Source organism: Trichoderma citrinoviride (genome assembly GCF_003025115.1).
Source record: "Trichoderma citrinoviride strain TUCIM 6016 unplaced genomic scaffold BBK36scaffold_4, whole genome shotgun sequence".
NCBI classification, from domain to species: Eukaryota; Fungi; Ascomycota; class Sordariomycetes; order Hypocreales; family Hypocreaceae; genus Trichoderma; species Trichoderma citrinoviride.
Genome location: NW_020194712.1, coordinates 270,849 through 288,227, shown reverse-complemented (window position 1 = coordinate 288,227; position 17,379 = coordinate 270,849). Strand labels below are relative to the sequence as shown.

The 17,379-nt window shown below is 54.6% G+C and overlaps 3 protein-coding genes across 3 annotated transcripts; 1 reads left to right on the top strand and 2 right to left on the bottom strand.

Moving 5' to 3' along the window:
- Window positions 1–3,684: 3,684 nt before the first annotated feature.
- BBK36DRAFT_168301 (hypothetical protein) lies at window positions 3,685–4,674 on the bottom strand (the record flags this gene model as incomplete). The annotated part of the gene is given in 5 exon segments (XM_024897797.1): window positions 3,685–3,892; window positions 4,306–4,339; window positions 4,389–4,485; window positions 4,505–4,555; window positions 4,568–4,674. Coding segments are annotated over 2 exon segments (218 nt in total), but the record flags the coding sequence as incomplete, so codon positions are not given.
- A 7,438-nt stretch (window positions 4,675–12,112) lies between these two features.
- BBK36DRAFT_1115292 (hypothetical protein) lies at window positions 12,113–12,707 on the top strand (the record flags this gene model as incomplete). The annotated part of the gene is made up of 2 exons (XM_024890117.1): window positions 12,113–12,240; window positions 12,332–12,707. 2 exons carry the CDS (start codon window positions 12,113–12,115, stop codon window positions 12,705–12,707), a joined length of 504 nt encoding a protein of 167 aa, XP_024751187.1.
- Window positions 12,708–13,858: 1,151 nt separating this feature from the next.
- On the bottom strand, window positions 13,859–16,620 carry BBK36DRAFT_1207126 (AAA ATPase; the record flags this gene model as incomplete). Its single annotated transcript, XM_024897378.1, has 6 exons — window positions 13,859–14,445; window positions 14,511–16,002; window positions 16,063–16,312; window positions 16,367–16,422; window positions 16,480–16,507; window positions 16,577–16,620. 6 exons carry the CDS (start codon window positions 16,618–16,620, stop codon window positions 13,859–13,861), a joined length of 2,457 nt encoding a protein of 818 aa, XP_024751186.1.
- Window positions 16,621–17,379: the final 759 nt, after the last annotated feature.

The window sequence follows — 17,379 nt, the reverse complement described above, 5'->3', positions numbered from 1 at the left end:
GCGTGCGCACCACGACAACGCTTTGCGCTCCCTGTAGCTGCACTGCTGCAGAGGCCCGCATGCAGTCTGGTGCGGTGCAGTGCCCTGTGCTCGATGTGGTTGGGGCCTTATTCCTGCTGCTAGCGCTGTGCGTCTCCGGCAGCAGCACAGGTGAGGGTCGAGGGTCGGGGTGGTACCAACATCCAAGTCCAATCGAGGCGGTACAGCGAGGTTGGTAGCCGCCGCCGCAGCAACCAGCTGACTCTCAAGCGTTCAATGTCGTGGTCAGAAGGGGGATCCAGCAGCTCCAAAGTGGCGAAAACAGCCACCCGCAACAGAAGCAGGGCATGGCCGCAGGAGAGTAAAAGAGGAGAAATGGATAAGGCAGACGAGTATGAATGGAAGAAAGGGGAATGGAGGGAGAGGGGAGAGGGGGGAAAGAAAGGGCTGCTTCTCATCGCCAATTCGATGCATTCGCGAGCACGCATGTGGCAGTACTACTACTAACTTGCTGCATATAGTACAGTAGTCCATATAGTCCGTTGCGGTGATTGGCGCCATCTCGAAGCTCGTCAATCGCCCCGGAGGGACGGGACTGGACAAGTCTAGAGCCACCACAACACCAAAACGGGCTTGGAGCTACCGGAGTGCTTATTGAAAGTCTACTCGTACTTAAGTATGTGGTAGATATTAATAGTTCCAACTCGTGGCTAGCCGTATTCCGTACAGTTTGGAATCCCAAAGCTGCCAGTCATCAATCAATCAAAATTCAGTCCACGGCTTTAAACAAACGACTCGCCGTCCTACCTTGCCTATGTAGGCTCTCGTCAGATCTCAGCATCAGCAACGCGTCCGTCTATCAAGCTGCCACATAAGACACACACACACAACTCACCACTTACTTCTTGTACATACTTACATACATGCATACATACCTACCTATATGCACACTATCACCACATCTAAACAGGGCGGAGGCGTGTGACGGGTGACGATGACGGCGACGGGTGACGGGTGATGGGGGGGCAATGGCGGGAGCTCTGCTTCACGAATTGATTCAAGTTGATTAAATCGACGAGTCTGGCCCCCGTCGATCCGGGACCCTATCCTGCTTCTCTGCTAGCCTTGCTTGCCTTGATCGAATCATCCATCGACAAGCAAACAACATAGACTGCCCGAGGCAGCCCTGCCCGACCATCCCCATTCCTATCTTCCCCCATCCCCCATCCCCAATCCCAACCGTGTCCCGCCTGCAGAGCTGCCATGGCCCGCCAACCCGCCTCGCCTGCCGTGTCCTGCTGGTTCGCTCGCCCGCCTCAAGTTCCCAAAGAGTCGGAGCCGGGGATTTCGCCTCTGCTGCTTGCTTCGGTGGCGTGAGGAGAGAGGGGTTGAGGGGGGCGGACTGCTCTCGACTTGGAGCTGGGAGAGGGGAAGCTCGGAGCTGCGCCTGGAGCTCGCTGCCTTGCCTTAAAAGCTCAACTCGTTCCAGCTGCTAACCATCTATCTCCTGCCTTGGAGGGTGCATCTTGATGGATGTCCTCATCGCCAGAGTGTTGATGCGTGCGTATGCCAAACATCCAGCTTCGCTGCCCATCTGCTGCTCACTGTTCGCTTATCGCTGGCGAACTGTATGACATACATGTACCGCATCTCCGGCCTACTCGTACACGCACCGGGTGATGCCCTGGTGCAGTATCAGGTTTTCCAAGGCCAACAAGGTGGTCTGTCCGTCATCAGGCCTCCTCTCCATCTCCCCTCCAGCTCATTCACCGTCTCCGCCAGCAGAGACCACAAATTCGAAATGGCACATTGCAGCCCGCTTGCCGTCAGTCAATGGGATGGCCTCGGGAAAAGGCCTTGCCAGCGCAAAGTTGCAGCAATTGCTGTCCCATGTAGTGTTACCCTCAGCTCTTGCTTCGTCCACGCAAGTACATGTAGCAAGACTGCTCCCGGGAGGCCCATCAGCAATGTCCGCGGTTGACGTTGGGCAACATTCAGGTTTCTAAGCGGTGACAAGGAGCTTTGGGGGGCGAGTGTGAGAGTCAGGGAAGAAGAAAATCTCCGTGCGGCCACTTTGTCCGTCTGCTGCTACTTCGTACATGATGCCTGTACTCGTAGCAGTGTATGAGCTTCTGCCGCCAGCCGAGCCGGTTTGATTGCTCATTCTTGCCGCCGCGTTGCAGCGAATAAAGTCACTGCCGCAAAGCGACCATGCCCTTGCTGAAGCATATCATACCAATTAGGTATGTATCCTCGACACCCACATCTAGCCGACAAGCGACTCCGTCATCAGATCAGGCGGAGGGACGACGTGACATGGTACCCATCTACGTCCTCCAATGCATGTCTTGCCAACACCTTGAACCAGACGAGAGCTGGGGAAATCGGTAATAGTACCTAGAAGCCGGTAACACTGCATCCAACGGCCATACCTATGCACGCATTCGTGGCATCGGCATCGTTCCTCCTGCTCTCCGGCCAACCGCACTAATGCTATGTACCACTTACTATATTCGTGCTGTAGCCTCATCGTACAAGTCGCGGTTAGGCAACGCCTCGATGGGCCGTGTTTTCTAAGGCGATGCAGCACGCCCCCAGCGCTTTGAATCGGGATCTAGTAATCGGGACAAGCCCCGCGATCCGCATGCTTATCATGCGAGCCGCAGCAAGGGAGCGTGGAAACGCCGCGGCCGCCGCGGCTGGCAACGGATCACAGGTTCCTGTTCGTGCTCGTACTCATGTTTGTGCCTGTGCTTGTGCTTGTGCTTGTGCTTGTGCTCAAGGGATGGTGGTGCCGCTCGCTGCGCCCAGGTGCTCCTCGTGTTGCGCAGGTATGCGTGCATCTTCCTTGTAACAAGGCTCCGGAGTCACTCCAAGCAGCATCCGAGATGCTGTATGCGAGTAATTGTACCCAGCTGGATGACAAGCCGTGGTCTGGACATGGCCATGGATGGATGGATCATGAATGGTGGTGGTTGGCAGCCAATTGCTCCGTATGGACGCCTCGGACTGCGCGCGCGTGTGTGTGGCACCCGATTCCCAGCTTTTACGAGGCCCCAGCAACGAGCTGCCTCCCAGCCCGCTAATCAGAGCGCAGAGCTGCTGGTGCCTCGTCAGTCGATTTGTCCGTCAATGTGAGCAGTAAGATATTACTTTTTGGCCTTCGATTGCCCACATCAGTACCTGCTTAGTTAGGTACATGTATGTATAAGTGTAAGGTAAGGTAATAAGATAAATACTAGTAAGGTAGTACTGTATGTACCTTTGATGAGGAGGCCTGCGGCTAATGGCAGAAGACAGATGTTGTCCTCTGTACGTACGTGTCTTCCTGCGGCCGCTGCATACCCAAGGCAGGTAGATATCTCCCTCGCGCGTATGTACCTGGGCGCCTCATATCGCGGGACGTATTGCATGCCGTACCTAAGGTAAGTAAGGTAAGGTAGGTTACCAATGCAGCACACACGTACATGGGCTCACATGCAAATGGCGCCGCCCAGCATGCGCGGCACATGCTACTAGCTGCTGCTTGCCGATAGTATGTGCAGATGCATGGAGTTGTCGAGACTCGAGATCGTTCATGTACCGCTGCAAAATCCATGCCATTGAATGCGAGTGTGCGCCTGCACTTGCGCCTTGTGCGCCTCGCTGCCTTAACGGGCCCCGTATTGCCCATTCTTCCCGTCCAAAAAGCCCCGAGCCCAACACCGCCAGGAAGTTGAGCGGAAGGAAGGGACGGTCTTCCTCTTTGCTTGGAATGACTTTTTGAAAAGGCGAGGCGGGCTTTTGAGACCCAGCCGATTGGACAGACCCTGTCTTCGAGGCCTGGCCGCTGTCGATGCAGCACCCCTGACTGGCGAGAGCCCGGCATTGACGTACAAGGACGGGACCCATGCTCGTACGAATGGGCATCTAGCTGTTGGCTCGGCGGTACTTGGCATACTTGTACAGGGGAAATACCTGTCAGTACATGTCAATATCAAGCAAAAGGCTCTGGGTCTCATCACCTACAGTAAGGGGACGGAGAAGAGCGATCCCCGCCTCTCCTGGCTTGCAGCCGTGCCGTCACTTGTACATACTTGTACGAAGCAGTCGTAGTGGTAATTGTACTCGTAATACTACCTAGGGAGGTAGTCAAGTCTCAGAAGATGAACGCCCAAGAGTCTGCATCTGCACGCGCGTGTGGGGGACTCCAACAAGGGCGGCAAGGATGCAGGCGACACTCTGCGGCCTGGCAATCAAGATCCAGTAGCACCACTCGTCAATGTACGCGTTACCACCCAGACGGATGTGTGCGCTGGGATGTGCCACTTTTGCTCGCCCGCCAACCGGAGGCCATCGATGGCAGACGCCGCGATACGCGGTGTGTATGAGCAATCGAAGTAGTAGTAATGCGAGCATCTACAGTGGCAGGACAGCCACTGCTACTCCATACGGGTGTCCGTCCGTCGGCCGCCGTCCGTTCTCGAATGTGAGCGGTCCGCGTACGAGATCAAACCGGTTCCGGCCCTTGAGCCGGGCCTCAAGTGCTATCTTCGGCCCTACAGTAGTCGGCTCCTCCTACTGCAGGTCCCAAGGCATCCGGGTCGTAGCCATTGAGAAAAGAGAAAACAGGCTAATGGTCTCGTCGCGGCTAGCCCAAAGGAGACATGATCATGATGCCTGTTGGTGCTGTCAAAGCCGATCGAGCATGCCTGCACGCTGGCCGCTTTTGCTTTCCAACCACTTGCCGGAGATGCTGCACCAGGAGTGGGCGTCACCTAAAGCACGATACGAAGTGCAGTGGTAGGGCTGGCCGTGGAGCTTTGGCCATGCTCGGCCCTCTGCTTCTCCTTTGTCTCTCCGCGCATACTATCTGCCTGGAGGGCCAGAAGAAGTGAGCTGTCGCTTTGATGACCAACGACGCACGCTAGCAAACCATGTTAGTGCTGCAGCCTGCCACTCGGTGAAGGCATCGTGCAGCCATTGAATTCCTCTCGGGGCGGGGGCTGCATCTGTTGGCCAAGGATGAGCTGGCTCCAGCTCGAGCATCTAGAAGCATTCGTGACGAGTGCAAGACGTCAGTTTGCAACTGGCGCGCGCTCCAGACTGCGCTCAGAATGTAGCAGCTTATTCACCGCCTGCCAGCGATACACGACGGCTGCATTGAAGCCATTGCATGGAGCTGTGGTGGTGCCCCGTAATGCATACCAATGCGAGGCCAGTATGCATCTGGCAGCCATTCGCGGTGTAGCAGCCCAAAGCGAGGGTAGCAGCCTCCGTCTCATTGCTCCATAGCAACAAATGCCAGAGTCTGTGTGGACGGGGGACTCCGGACTCCAGCTTGCTGCTTCCAGCGTGTCTCGTGAAACCCCAGTATTACGCAGCTGTCAAGCAAATAGCTCACGGGGGAGAGGCCCAGGCCTGCAAGAACCAGTGACTGGCCCAAGCTGCGCTGTGATGGCAAGTTGAGGAGGCCAGCGATTCGAGCAGGGGAGAGCCACGATGCACGCACGAGAAGCTTGATGTTGACGTTGACAGACACCAAGCGTCACATTGACTGTAGTAGGCAAGGCACGTGTAGTACTGCTGACCTACACCACCGTCTGACATTACCTAGTCTTGCCAGTGCTGCAAACTGCACTCGATGCTTCTAGTTCTTCCTCAATTGCCCAATCGATCACATGCAGGCGCAATGTTCCAATGCATACCTAGATACGTAGAAAGGCCAATCAAATGGAAGTGGTTTCGCTGGACGCTGAACGGAGCATCGACGAGTGCCCTCGGCGATAAGAAATGAAGTCCAAATAGCTTCCATTTCAAGGAGCTTCTTCAGCTAGCTTCAACAAGTTTCATGTCCCAGTAGCTCTGATCGACATCGATGAGGATCGCCATTGCTCTGCGATAACATCTCGCCGTTACGATCAGTAGGATAATGCCTCGTACTTCGGACTCATGGGCAGCAGTTCCATCATTCGCCAAAGGGGGGAGGACAAGGTGCTCGGCAACTGGCACACAATTAGCCAAAAAGGAGGGTCAACAGTTAAAAAGGTAACCATTACAAAATCAGATCAGAAATACCTGCAAGTAAAAGGATTTATTTGGCTGCAAAAGCGGTCGGCAAAGCTGCAACGGGTCTCGGAGGCCCTGGCAACTCATACGAGTAATAGCTTGCTATGCACTCCGGTGGTGTTTCGACATGGCCGTTCGGCAGTTCCGGTTCCTCCCAAGCAAAAGCCCACATGGGTCAAGGACTCCATGCTTCCATGCTTCCATGTGTCCAGAGTTCCATGAGTCCCCCGATCCAGCTGCTCAAGAGCCGTTGTAGGCGATGCCGAAAGCGGTCCACAGGCTGGAATTGTGTAACGCGAGCGACGCCTTCTGACACAGGTCATTCGCAGTTGTGATCTGTACTAGTGAGAAAAGCTCTTGGGTGTGTGCATTTCGTGCGTGTAATAGGAAAAACAGAACCAGACATCGATAAATCCTGGCCATATGCATGGTCATGGTCATGGTCCTGGTCCTGGTCCAGGTCTAGGGGTAGAATTTTTCGCTCCCAGCACACGAGGTGCGTCAAGGCGCTTTAAAGGGACCGAGTACCTTGGAGCTGTCCGTCCGTCCATGCCCGAGAAGTGTTGGGAAACTCTCACGGCCCTCCAGGTTTCTTCGGCTTGCCGTCGGCCTCTAGGGATAGTACGCAAATGGCATTGGATTGAAGTCTGACACTCGCTCGTATGTGCTCTGGCTCGCCTCCCGGCTTGGCCATAGACTCGACTGCTGGTGAATGCCCAGTGTGTCGCCTGTCTTTAGCAATTGAAGGAGGATCTAAGTGAGCAAGATGCCCACAACCCGTGCCTTGAAGCCTCATATTCATTCACTCGCCCAGTCCCTCTGGGCATACTTCAGGTATCAAGTGTCGACAACGTCAGCAGCGTGAAGGTAGGAAGGCGCCCAAGTACGAGTACGAAGGTAGGACGTGTCATCTTCAAGTCTGTCGTCGACGTCAAGGCTACACCTGGATGAGCATGAATTACGCCGAAGCCAGCGCTGCGCACCGAGTACCTGTCACGTACTGCATACCACCCCGTACCGATCTCCTCTTACCACCGGGCAGGTACAGGCGGTGTTAGCGACGGAACGGAGCAGTGGAGGCAGGTGCGTCTATGGGGAAAGGGAAGGGGGAAGGGAAAGTGTGCATGCATCTTGCCCGAATTAGCGCGCCGACAAGAGCAGCTACGGGTAACTCTTCCCCAAGGGAGCAACTTCCTCCCCAGCAACAGAACCGGGCAAGGCAGGAAGCGACGTGAGGGTATCCGCAACCACGAGGGCTTCCTGCCGCTCTCGCCAAGGTACAGATGCTCCGGGTTCAAGATTCTACCAGGCTCCAATATTCTGTGAACCCACCAACAGATCCGTTCATATGAGCTCAATTGCAGTATTACAAGGAGGCAGCCTCGAGGTTCAACCTCATTGTCGAGACTCAGTCGCCGCTCCTTTCGGTTCGCAGTGAATCGGAAGCTTTTCCACGGGTTCCGGTCCGTCTGTACTGGGAATCCTGGCGAACCGTAATCCTTTCCTCTGCCGTCCGGTCCTGGTTTGATTCATATTACTAACAGCCAGGACTTAGACCACAACGTCGATGGAGGCTCCCGAGCCCATACGAGTCCCGAGACTGCATACAGACACGGCCCTTCTCTCGCCAATTCCTCTTCCGGGAAACCTCGGCCGTCGCATCGAAGAGAGTGGAGAAGCCGTTCGGGATACTAGTACTATTATCCTTAGACAGCTTGACAGCTTCTCAAGGCCGATTGCCCGACGAGCCTCCAGCCCCTCAACTTCGTTGTTCTGTCTCACCTGTCGATTCCCATTTCCATTCCATTGACCGGGTTGCGACATGTTTCACTGGCGGTCCCAGCTGCATGAAGAAGCATCCAATTCCGTCCCCTGCAAACAACCCCGGTCAACCGGTCAACTAACCTTGCAGGAGCCAGGGCCTACTCTCCCCTCCCTACCTCAACACCCCGGGCATCGAGTGCCAGCCGTTGTCGTCACCGCTGTTCAAAGGGAAAAAGCCTTTTGGAATCGTCCAGCTCACTAGGCACAAGCACATAGCATGGGCTGGACTGCATATTGTCCCTTGGCCCGGCGTCATCATATCGAATTCAGCTCCCGCTCCGGAGCAGTGGGGTCAATAACTGACAGCACCTGGTCTGATGACAGTATCGGCATCATGCTAGGCAAGCCTCTGCAAAGGAGTGCCTGGATTTGTGCCTGATAGAGCAACGTGTCGTTGAACTTTGATAGTGACGGTCACGCCATGGTTTGAGCAAAATGGCCAGCGACTCGAAGAATCCAGGCTTGTAAGATGGCTAGCACCCTACTTTGACATGCGTCGGGCATTGCTGCAGCCGGTCAGCCCGGTTTTTCTCAAAACGTCGCCCTTTGCTAACCATCTCACGTACAAGACAGCTCAGCGAGCGACCATCTCTCCCCCGGCAATCTTGGAGAACTTGTGCACGCGAAGTACAGCTGGCTTCTATGGATGATTCTGCTCGACAGATTCGCATCTTACGTCCATCTTATCCGCTTCTTCGGTCCATCATCGGCCATGACGAAATTCAGACGGCTAGCCCATGTCAAACCGTCTATCATGGGCGCCTTCTCTTTCTCTCAAAGCACTTGTCATTAACAGCCGTTCTCTTCCGTTTGAACTACGAGTTCGACCATGACAAGCCCGCTAGTTTGTACAACAAATCCGCTACTCAGTAGCTGCCTGTTCATGCCGCATACTGTGGGTCAATAGGCTTGACCTTACTCCATACCAGCGTTCGAGCCTTGGAACCCGATCATTGTCGCGAGCTCTGATGAAAGTGTGTCCCAACCTCAGTTTCTTTTTTTATCATCATGCACAAGCCACAGAGACTGGGGTTTTCTCTCTTCTGTCGCCCTGTAACTCGGGTGAAATGAGATTAGACTACAGGTGATAGTTCACAAATCCGGCCCAGTTCGCAAGCCACATTGTCTCTCAACGAGTGAGAGTCAGCGGGATGAATGGTTGAAGCTGGAGCACGTCATACACACCATGACTGGGACCTACACCGAGTCTCCCACGACTTTCTTCCCATGTCCATCCACAGAGTAGAGTAGGTTACCTGCCTTGGCGGTCCTCCTCCGGCAGCTTGGTGTATGCAACAAAGTCGTACCAGGTCCTCGGATCGTCGCCCGCGTGGTTCTCTGATGCTGTCAAGACTCGTCGTGCCCAGTGGCTCGCTTAGCCAAACTCACTCCGCCTAAGACGATTTCACGCCCGTGTCTGTCACGGCCGATGGCTCACTGGCTTCATTGGGGTCGGGCAACGCCAGACTTCACTCAACACCTCCATCCTGCAAGACTCGGACATTGTTTCCAGTTTCAAACGACACCTCTACCCCAACACGTTGAGGTGGTGTGGAAAAGGCATCTTTCACCCACACACGACATATTGCCAATATCAAACCAAGCCACGCGTATCTTCTCCGGCAGCCTTGAGCGTACAGGTACGCTCTGGTTCGCCCATTGCAACATCCATGTGAGTGGATGGCCCTGGGGGCCATCTCCTCCATTGTACTTTGAATGATGGAAGAGAGGGCTCTGCTCCTGCTCGACTAGATAGAGGTTTGGTCATCACGGCCTCGATGCTCCGAAGCCAGTCTAGTCATGCAAAGAGCAGCCATCTTCCAGCAGCCAGACTTGCCGGTGCAAACGGCCCTCTGCGAAGGGCGGGCTGGTATGGTTCTCGTCCCGGCAAGTAGCTATACAAGCCTGTCTCACTTTGTCTCCGGACTGGCGGCCCGGATGCAAGGGGAGGGACGTTGATTAACTTGACGTAACATGATTCTTCGCCCTTTGGACTGTAGTGGTTGGTACAACAAGTCTGTACTGGATGGGAAACTCGCGTTGACAAGGAAAACGCATCTCTCACTCATACGGACCTCAAGTCCCGGCCAATGGTGAGTTGGTACAACACTTGCAGCTTGCATGGCATCGGCTTTGCTGCCTTGGTCAGGCGCACTTGAAAGCAACCAACCCCAACCCAGACTCTTACCGCCTTACGACAGCTCCAAATTCGCTGTCAGTTCTGCTCCTACTCGTGAGGCATTGGCTCCTTGTCAACGATAAGGAACCGCACACGCCACCTCAATGCCAACGCCTCAATTGACAGCCACAGCTTAAGATGCCACAAGAAATGGTCCATACACTGTAGCCTCAGTGCCTTATTTGTATCGAGAGTAAGTCTCGCCTGTGCCCCTTGGTAGTTTCTCAATATACATTCCGGATCGCTTTTGGTCAGCGACAAGTCTTTCGTTATAGACCGCTCTTTTCTGAGCTAGAGGCGTTCAAACTGTGAGCCACAGGAGCATCGTAGTCAAGCTTGCCGGTCGGTCGATCTTGGTCTAGTATTGAGAGCATTGGTTTTGATGGTATGTGTGGCCCTTTGCAAGAGGCCATGCATCTCTGAACAGCTTTGGTTGGGTTAGCCAGTTGTGGTTCAATTTGGTTTCCGTGGAGAGAAACAACCCCGGCTGTGCTTTAAAGAGTGGCTATACGGCAGCTTGATGCCATTACAACTGCTTCTTAACGATATATGTGAAGTCGGCCATTACTCGATAAGCGATGTCACATGCAGATATGCTTGATACGCGGAGTTAACATTGATTCGAAAGTCTAAAACCTTATATGCATCCTGGATATACAAGAGAGCACAGGTATGCTACGGTTGAGACTTTGGTGGCTCTTTGAACAGATGGAAAGAATTATCGACGCCTGCAGAGTGACTGAGCATGCCAACATGAATCTACACTGGACTGGACTTTTTGTCTCCCAAGTGATAGATGTCACGAGGAGTGTCTCTCTTTCTCATTTCATGAGCTGATGCGGCTTGACTACCAAGGCATATTCGTTGCCTTGTTAGCACAGGCGACTCTCGAGGGTTGGAATATGAGCAGAAGCAGGGGCAACAAGTCGGATTACTGTGGCCTCGAAATGATTGGACTGGATCATTCAGCGTGTTATCATTGGCATCTGACCATGAAAGACTGTGTAAAATATAAGGAAAGAGTCCCTCTGATTAGGCGTGAGCTGCACATATCGCCGTTTGGCAGTCGACATTGCAATTTGACAAGTGCAGCAGTAGACCGCAGCTACAGTGAACCACCGCCCACTTGAATCAACAGCTCACTAGGCACCCAAGAGCATACCAGTCCAGCATCAAGATCCCTCGCTGTCGGGGATGTTGATTCTCATCGCAGACTCTCCCAGAGCGAGACGTGATGCTTCACATTGAACAGCTCGAGAAGCCCAACCCGCAAACGAAGTCCTCCGCACCTTAATCGAACCCCACTCCGTCTCCCCTCCCCCAACCAATCACCCCATGGTCCCACTTCAGCCTTGCGGCTTACATAACAACCGCCCCTAGTTCAGCAACGCCTATTAACGGAGCCACAGGAAGCCGAAACCTTCTTTTACTAATAGTACCGCTAACAGCCAAAGGCAATCAATCCAAGCTCTCTCTCGCCCTTTTGTCCGCACAGACACTCACACACGCATCGGCAGCCTCAGCCTTGTTTCCGATTATCCATCCGAGGCTGACATTGTCCTTCTCTTCCTTTCTCCCCCCTCTCCCCTTTCCCACACAAGCCAATCAATCCCCCCTCCATTTCTTCGCTCGGTCTAGACGATCGTATGTTTCTGTCTTCGCTGATCTGGCGCGCCGGAGTGGTGTCGGGACTGTGAGAGAGGAAAGCTGTTGCGTCTCTGGTTTCTCCTCCCCATCGCCGTTCGGCTTTGTGAACGAGGTGAGTTCACTGTGGCGCTGCTCTCAATTGATTATGTTCTAATTGCTGATTCTTCTCCTTCAACAGCTCGGCTAAGGGAACCAAGAGCATCGTCCATTCTTCTCCATCTGGTTCAACACCATCCACCAGCCCCCCCAGTCATCTCTCGATACTTGCCTCCATCCATTACTCTATACGATCCTCGTCACTAGGCTAGATTGCCGGCCCTGGGACCAGCATCGCCTTCCGATTGGAACATCCTCGTCGCCCTCTCGCCTTATACCACATCTTCTCCTACAGCCCTACCATCTCCCACCCGAATCGTCACTCAATCGCAGCCCATCATGTCGCAGCGACCATCCACACCAGTCAAGGTGCCGCCCTCGGCGGCAAACTACACCCCGGCAACGCTGGACCCAGACCTGCGATCACAGATCAACTCAATCCTGCTAAAAGACGGGCATGTCGCCAAGTCAGTGCACCACACCACCAACCACCCAATCAATCAATCAATCACCTTAGCAAAACCTCCGGCTAACAAATAATCATCTTCAACATCACAGAATCCAAGAAGCCCTCCTCCACGCCCTAAACTCCAACTCCTCCAACTGGCCCACCGCCGTGCAGAACCACGCCCTGAACCTCCTCCGCTCCGGCGAAGTCACCACCTTCCCCGCGCTCCTCCGCCGCGTGCTCGACGACGTCCGCGAGAGCCAGCCGTCCACATCATCCACGTCCAGCGCAAACGGCAAGTCGTCAACAGCGACAAACGGCGGCGGCAGCAGCAGCAGCAGCGCGGACAATACCAAGAAGACCAACGGCGCCGCCTCGGACAAACCGCCCCTCGCCATCCCCACCTCCGTGATCGAGGAGGCCCTCCGCATCACAAGGGAAAGCCTCGACGCCGTCTGCGAAATCGAGGAGAAGGGCAGCGGCTAGCAGTCTTCATCCTCTTCTTCTCCTCTTGCTGCTGCTGCCGATGCCACTTCTTCTTCTCTTCCCTCTTCTCCTCCCATCCGTACTCCTCCCAGTCTCCTCCTTCTACTCTAACGACTCCTCTCTCTCCTCCCCTCCCCAACAGGCAAGCGCAGAAGATGCCGATCCTGAATAAACCCAGCACGGGTGCATTCCAGACCAGACCTATATAACATAAAAGTCAAACGTGGCTTTCTTTCTCCATCTTTTTTTTTTCCATCCCCATCTTCTCCCTTTTTCGCATCTGCCAGTCTCTTTTTGTCTTGTCTTCTCCCTTGTCCTCTTTTTTTTATTTCTGGCTTCGATTATACTTGTGATATAGATATAAGGGTGGAGGGAACTGGAGAGCAAGGCACTTTAGGGGATGTAACTAGTTCAACTTTGTCAACCTCTGTTTTTTTCCCCTCTTTCCTCTTTCTTCCTAATGGTATATCGAGGGGGAACTGCATGGATTCGTTTGGGAGCATGGTGCGTCCTACGTGGAATGAAATAAAACAAGGCACGTAGGGGGAATTTACGATAATGGCCATGGAATCCTTACATTTACATAGGGCTTAGCCAGAGCCACGTTGGCTACGAAGATAAAGGAAAAATCATCTCCCTCGGTTCATAACACTCCGGGTGCTGCATGATCCCTGGGTCACTGGGTTGGGTCGTCGTAAAGGCGCGGATCAATACATTGGCACGACTGGCCAAGGGCTTATGGGTCAAACAAGCAACATGGAACCACGAAAAGAAAACACCTCAGTTCTTGGAAAGCAATGAATTTGTCTATCAAGCTGACGCAACCTAATCTTGTAGTCCCGGGTCCCGAAAGTAAACAATCCCTCCACTAAACTTCATGTTCCGGGCATGTGTTTGATGGCCAAGTCTGTAACGCCACACTCTTGGGTGGCCTCTCTCTCTCTGCTCTTCTACTACCCTCGTGGGTCGAAGTAATGTGCCACCCAATGCCGTCTCGATTAGAGTCCCGTATGACCAACTTTGCTGTTGATGGAGGCAGATGTAAGTAGGAGAAAATAATCCCCAGTCTTTCTGATTTTTTTTGGATTTTCATTCTCGAATACATGGGATCCAGAGGACTGTTTCTTTTTATCACCCAATTGCGCCGTACTTTAGTCGTAGAGATCGTCATCGTTGCCGGCGTCGCCAAAAGAGTTGCCAGCGTCACCAGTGGCTCCCTCAGCTCCATCGGGGAACTTGAAGTAGGCACCAGGCCCAGCATTCTTCATCTGCTGAGCAAAGGCCTCATATCGGCGAATCTCCACATCGCTGACGGACCGACGAGCCATCTGCATGGCCTCCTCGAAGTGGGCCTTGGTCAGCTCGGGAACGGGGTCCTCGACTTCTTCGTCAACATCCATGTTGTCGCCAGCAGCCTCGCGGGCCTTCTGGCGCTCAATGTCGGCAGTGATAGCCTCCTTGATGGCAATCTTGACGGCACGCTGGGTAATGAATCCCAAATCAGCACCAGAGAAGCCGTGGGTCTTGGCGGCGATGTAGCCAAGGTCGACGTCGGCAGCGACGGGAGTCTTGCGCAGCTGGGCCTTGAGGATGCTGAGACGGCCAGGCTCATCAGGAAGAGGAACGTAGATGAGCGAATCCAGACGGCCAGGACGGCAGAGAGCAGGGTCAAGCTGCTCGGGTCTGTTGGTGGCACCAATGACGAAGACGTTCTTCTTGGAGGTCATGCCGTCCATTTCTGGCAAGCGAGTTAGTAAGGTGATAAGATGATGTTGATGGGTCACGTATAGGGCGGTGACTTACCAGTCAGAAGTTGGTTGACAACTCGGTCAGAGGCACCGCCGGCATCACCCATGGAGCCACCACGGGCCTTGGCGATGGAGTCCAACTCGTCGAGGAAAACGACGCAAGGAGCAGCAGCTCGGGCCTTGTCGAAGATGTCTCGGATGTTGCTCTCGGATTCACCAAACCACATGCTGAGAAGCTCTGGTCCCTTGACGGAGATGAAGTTGGCAGCGCATTCGTTGGCGACAGCCTTGGCCAACATTGTCTTACCGGTACCGGGAGGACCGTAGAAGAGGACACCTCGGGACGGGGAGAGGCCGAACTTGAGGAACATCTCGGGGTGATCGACGGGGTATTGGACGCTCTCTCGGAGGTCTTGCTTGACACCCTCGAGGCCACCGATATCCTCCCAGCGGACGTTGGGAACTTCGACGACAGCGACCTCGCGGAGAGCAGAGGGGTTGGACACGCCCAGGGCGAATCGGAAGTTGTCCATGGTGACGCCAAGGGAGTCGAGGACTTCGGCATCGATGGTATCCTCATCCAGATCGATAAGGTCCATCTTCTCACGAATCTGCTGCATGGCAGCCTCGGAGCAGAGGGCAGCAACATCGGAACCGACGTAACCGTGGGTCTCGGCAGCGATCTGCTCCAGGTCGACATCGTCGGCCAGCTTCATGTTCTTGGTGTGGATCTGGAGAATCTCCAGACGGCCAGTCGGGTCGGGGATACCAATGTCCACCTCGCGGTCGAAACGACCGAATCGTCGCAGGGCCGGGTCGATGGAGTTGGGTCGGTTGGTAGCGGCCATGACGACGACGTTAGAGCGCGCCTTCATGCCGTCCATGAGGGTGAGCAGCTGAGACACTACACGGCGCTCAACTTCACCGTTGGTCTTGTCTCGCTTGGGGGCGATGGAGTCGATCTCGTCAATGAAGATGATGGCGGGCGAGTTCTTCTCAGCCTCCTCGAAGGCCTTTCGCAGATTCGACTCGGACTCTCCGGCCATCTTGGACATGATCTCGGGACCATTGATGAGGAAGAAGAAAGCGCCGGTTTCGTTGGCGACAGCACGAGCCATGAGAGTCTTACCGGTACCAGGAGGACCGTACAGCAAGACACCTCGAGGCGGCTTGATACCGATAGATTTGAACAGCTGGGGATGGCGGAGGGGAAGCTCGACCATCTCTCGGATCTGAGCCATCTGCTTGCGGCATCCACCAATGTCGTCATAGCCAACCTCGTTCAAGTTGTTCTCCTCCTCGTCGCGCTGGATAGGCTCGCCTTCGCAATGGATGACGGTGTCCTGAGCGACGATGCCGTATTCCGGAGGATCCACCTCGACGACCTTGAATTCCACTTGTCTCATACCACCACGGACAATGAACAAGTCTCCCTGCTTCACCGGTCGGTAGGCTTCGCGGAAGTATGGGGCGAGGAAGACGTCGAAGAGGGAGCCAGTGAGGCCCTCGACGGTGTCGGCAATGGGAAGTACAGCGATTCGCTTGGCCTATTTGAAGCGGTTAGATGCACTGTGGCCTCAGAGTGATGATGTCAGGCAAGAACTCACATATTTGATATCGGGGCAAGGAGAAATGGTAATCATGTCGCCGTGCTTCACTCGCAGGTTGTGACGGACAACACGGTTGATTCTGGCGCTACCCTCATCCAGCTCCTCGTCGGCGAGAACGATGAGCACAGTCTCCTTTCTCTTCTTGCCTCGTACGAGGACGGTGTCGCCACGGAAGAGCGACAGGGCGTCCATGGTGGCCTCAGACAGGGCAATGATGCTGTTGTCATCGTTGACGGCGTCGGTGACCCTGGTTGTAGTCAGTATATTTGATCTATGGCGACCATGGAGCAATGATACCTACATCAACTGGTTGGGCTTCTTCTTCTTCTTGAGAATGGCCGTGGCGGTGTCATCTTCCTGTCATCAAGTCAGTTTCCCCGCCCTGGGTATCTAAGCAAGGTGGGCTGAACGAACGTGCTTGACCTCCGCGCCGGAGGGGTCGCTGTGAGGTGGTTAGCTGGCTCTGGTCTTTCTGATGGCGATGGAAGATGTCTCCGGAGGCTGGACGTACGTCAAGTTGACCTTCTTCTTGTGGTCTTCAGGCTGAGAAGCCATGATGTCGACTGGGGAGCTGTGTTCAACGATGGGAAGTGGGGTGAGGGCAAGACCGAGGCCGGAGTCGATGGGAATGTGAAAGAAAAGAGATACGCGGATGATTCCTCCTCAACACGATTCTGTAGAGGACGGAGAGAGAACGTTGGTTCTTGAAGGTGTATTTCGCGGGAAGGGAAGTGGTGATATGGAGGAGAGAAGGTTGAAAGCGGCGAAAGCTCGAGGTGTCCAGAGAGTTCAGTTCCCTTAGCGATCTGGCACGCAAGGCCTAACGGATAGGCAGGTACGTACCTTGGCCACGGGCACCCACACGCCCCAGTGCCCCCCGGCGCAGAGGGGCAGCGGCCAATCACAGCACGCGCTGCCCTGAGCGGAGCGGAACATCGATGATGCAGGGGGCTCCGAGCTGCGCTCTCGGCCTGCTGTAATCTGGCGAGGCTGCGCTGTGGCCGCTGGAACAGTGGAATCTTCTGCCGTCTTCCACTGAGAGAGCGCCAGGCAACTGGGGACGCGCAACAAGCTGCAAGTCACGGTACCCGGCAGTCGCGGAGCAGTGCGCCCGCAGACCAGGTACCGGCTACAGCGCCGACCCCCGCGGCAGAGCGTACGATGACGAGCTGCAGCCTGGAGAAGTTGATATGGCATTTTGTAAGCAGATGCATTTGTTGCCACAGGACTGGAGGCTTCTATCACGAAGTGTTTGCCTCTGTTTGCCTCCTGATTTCGCGATGGTTATATTGCTTCAATTAGTAGTGGATTTAT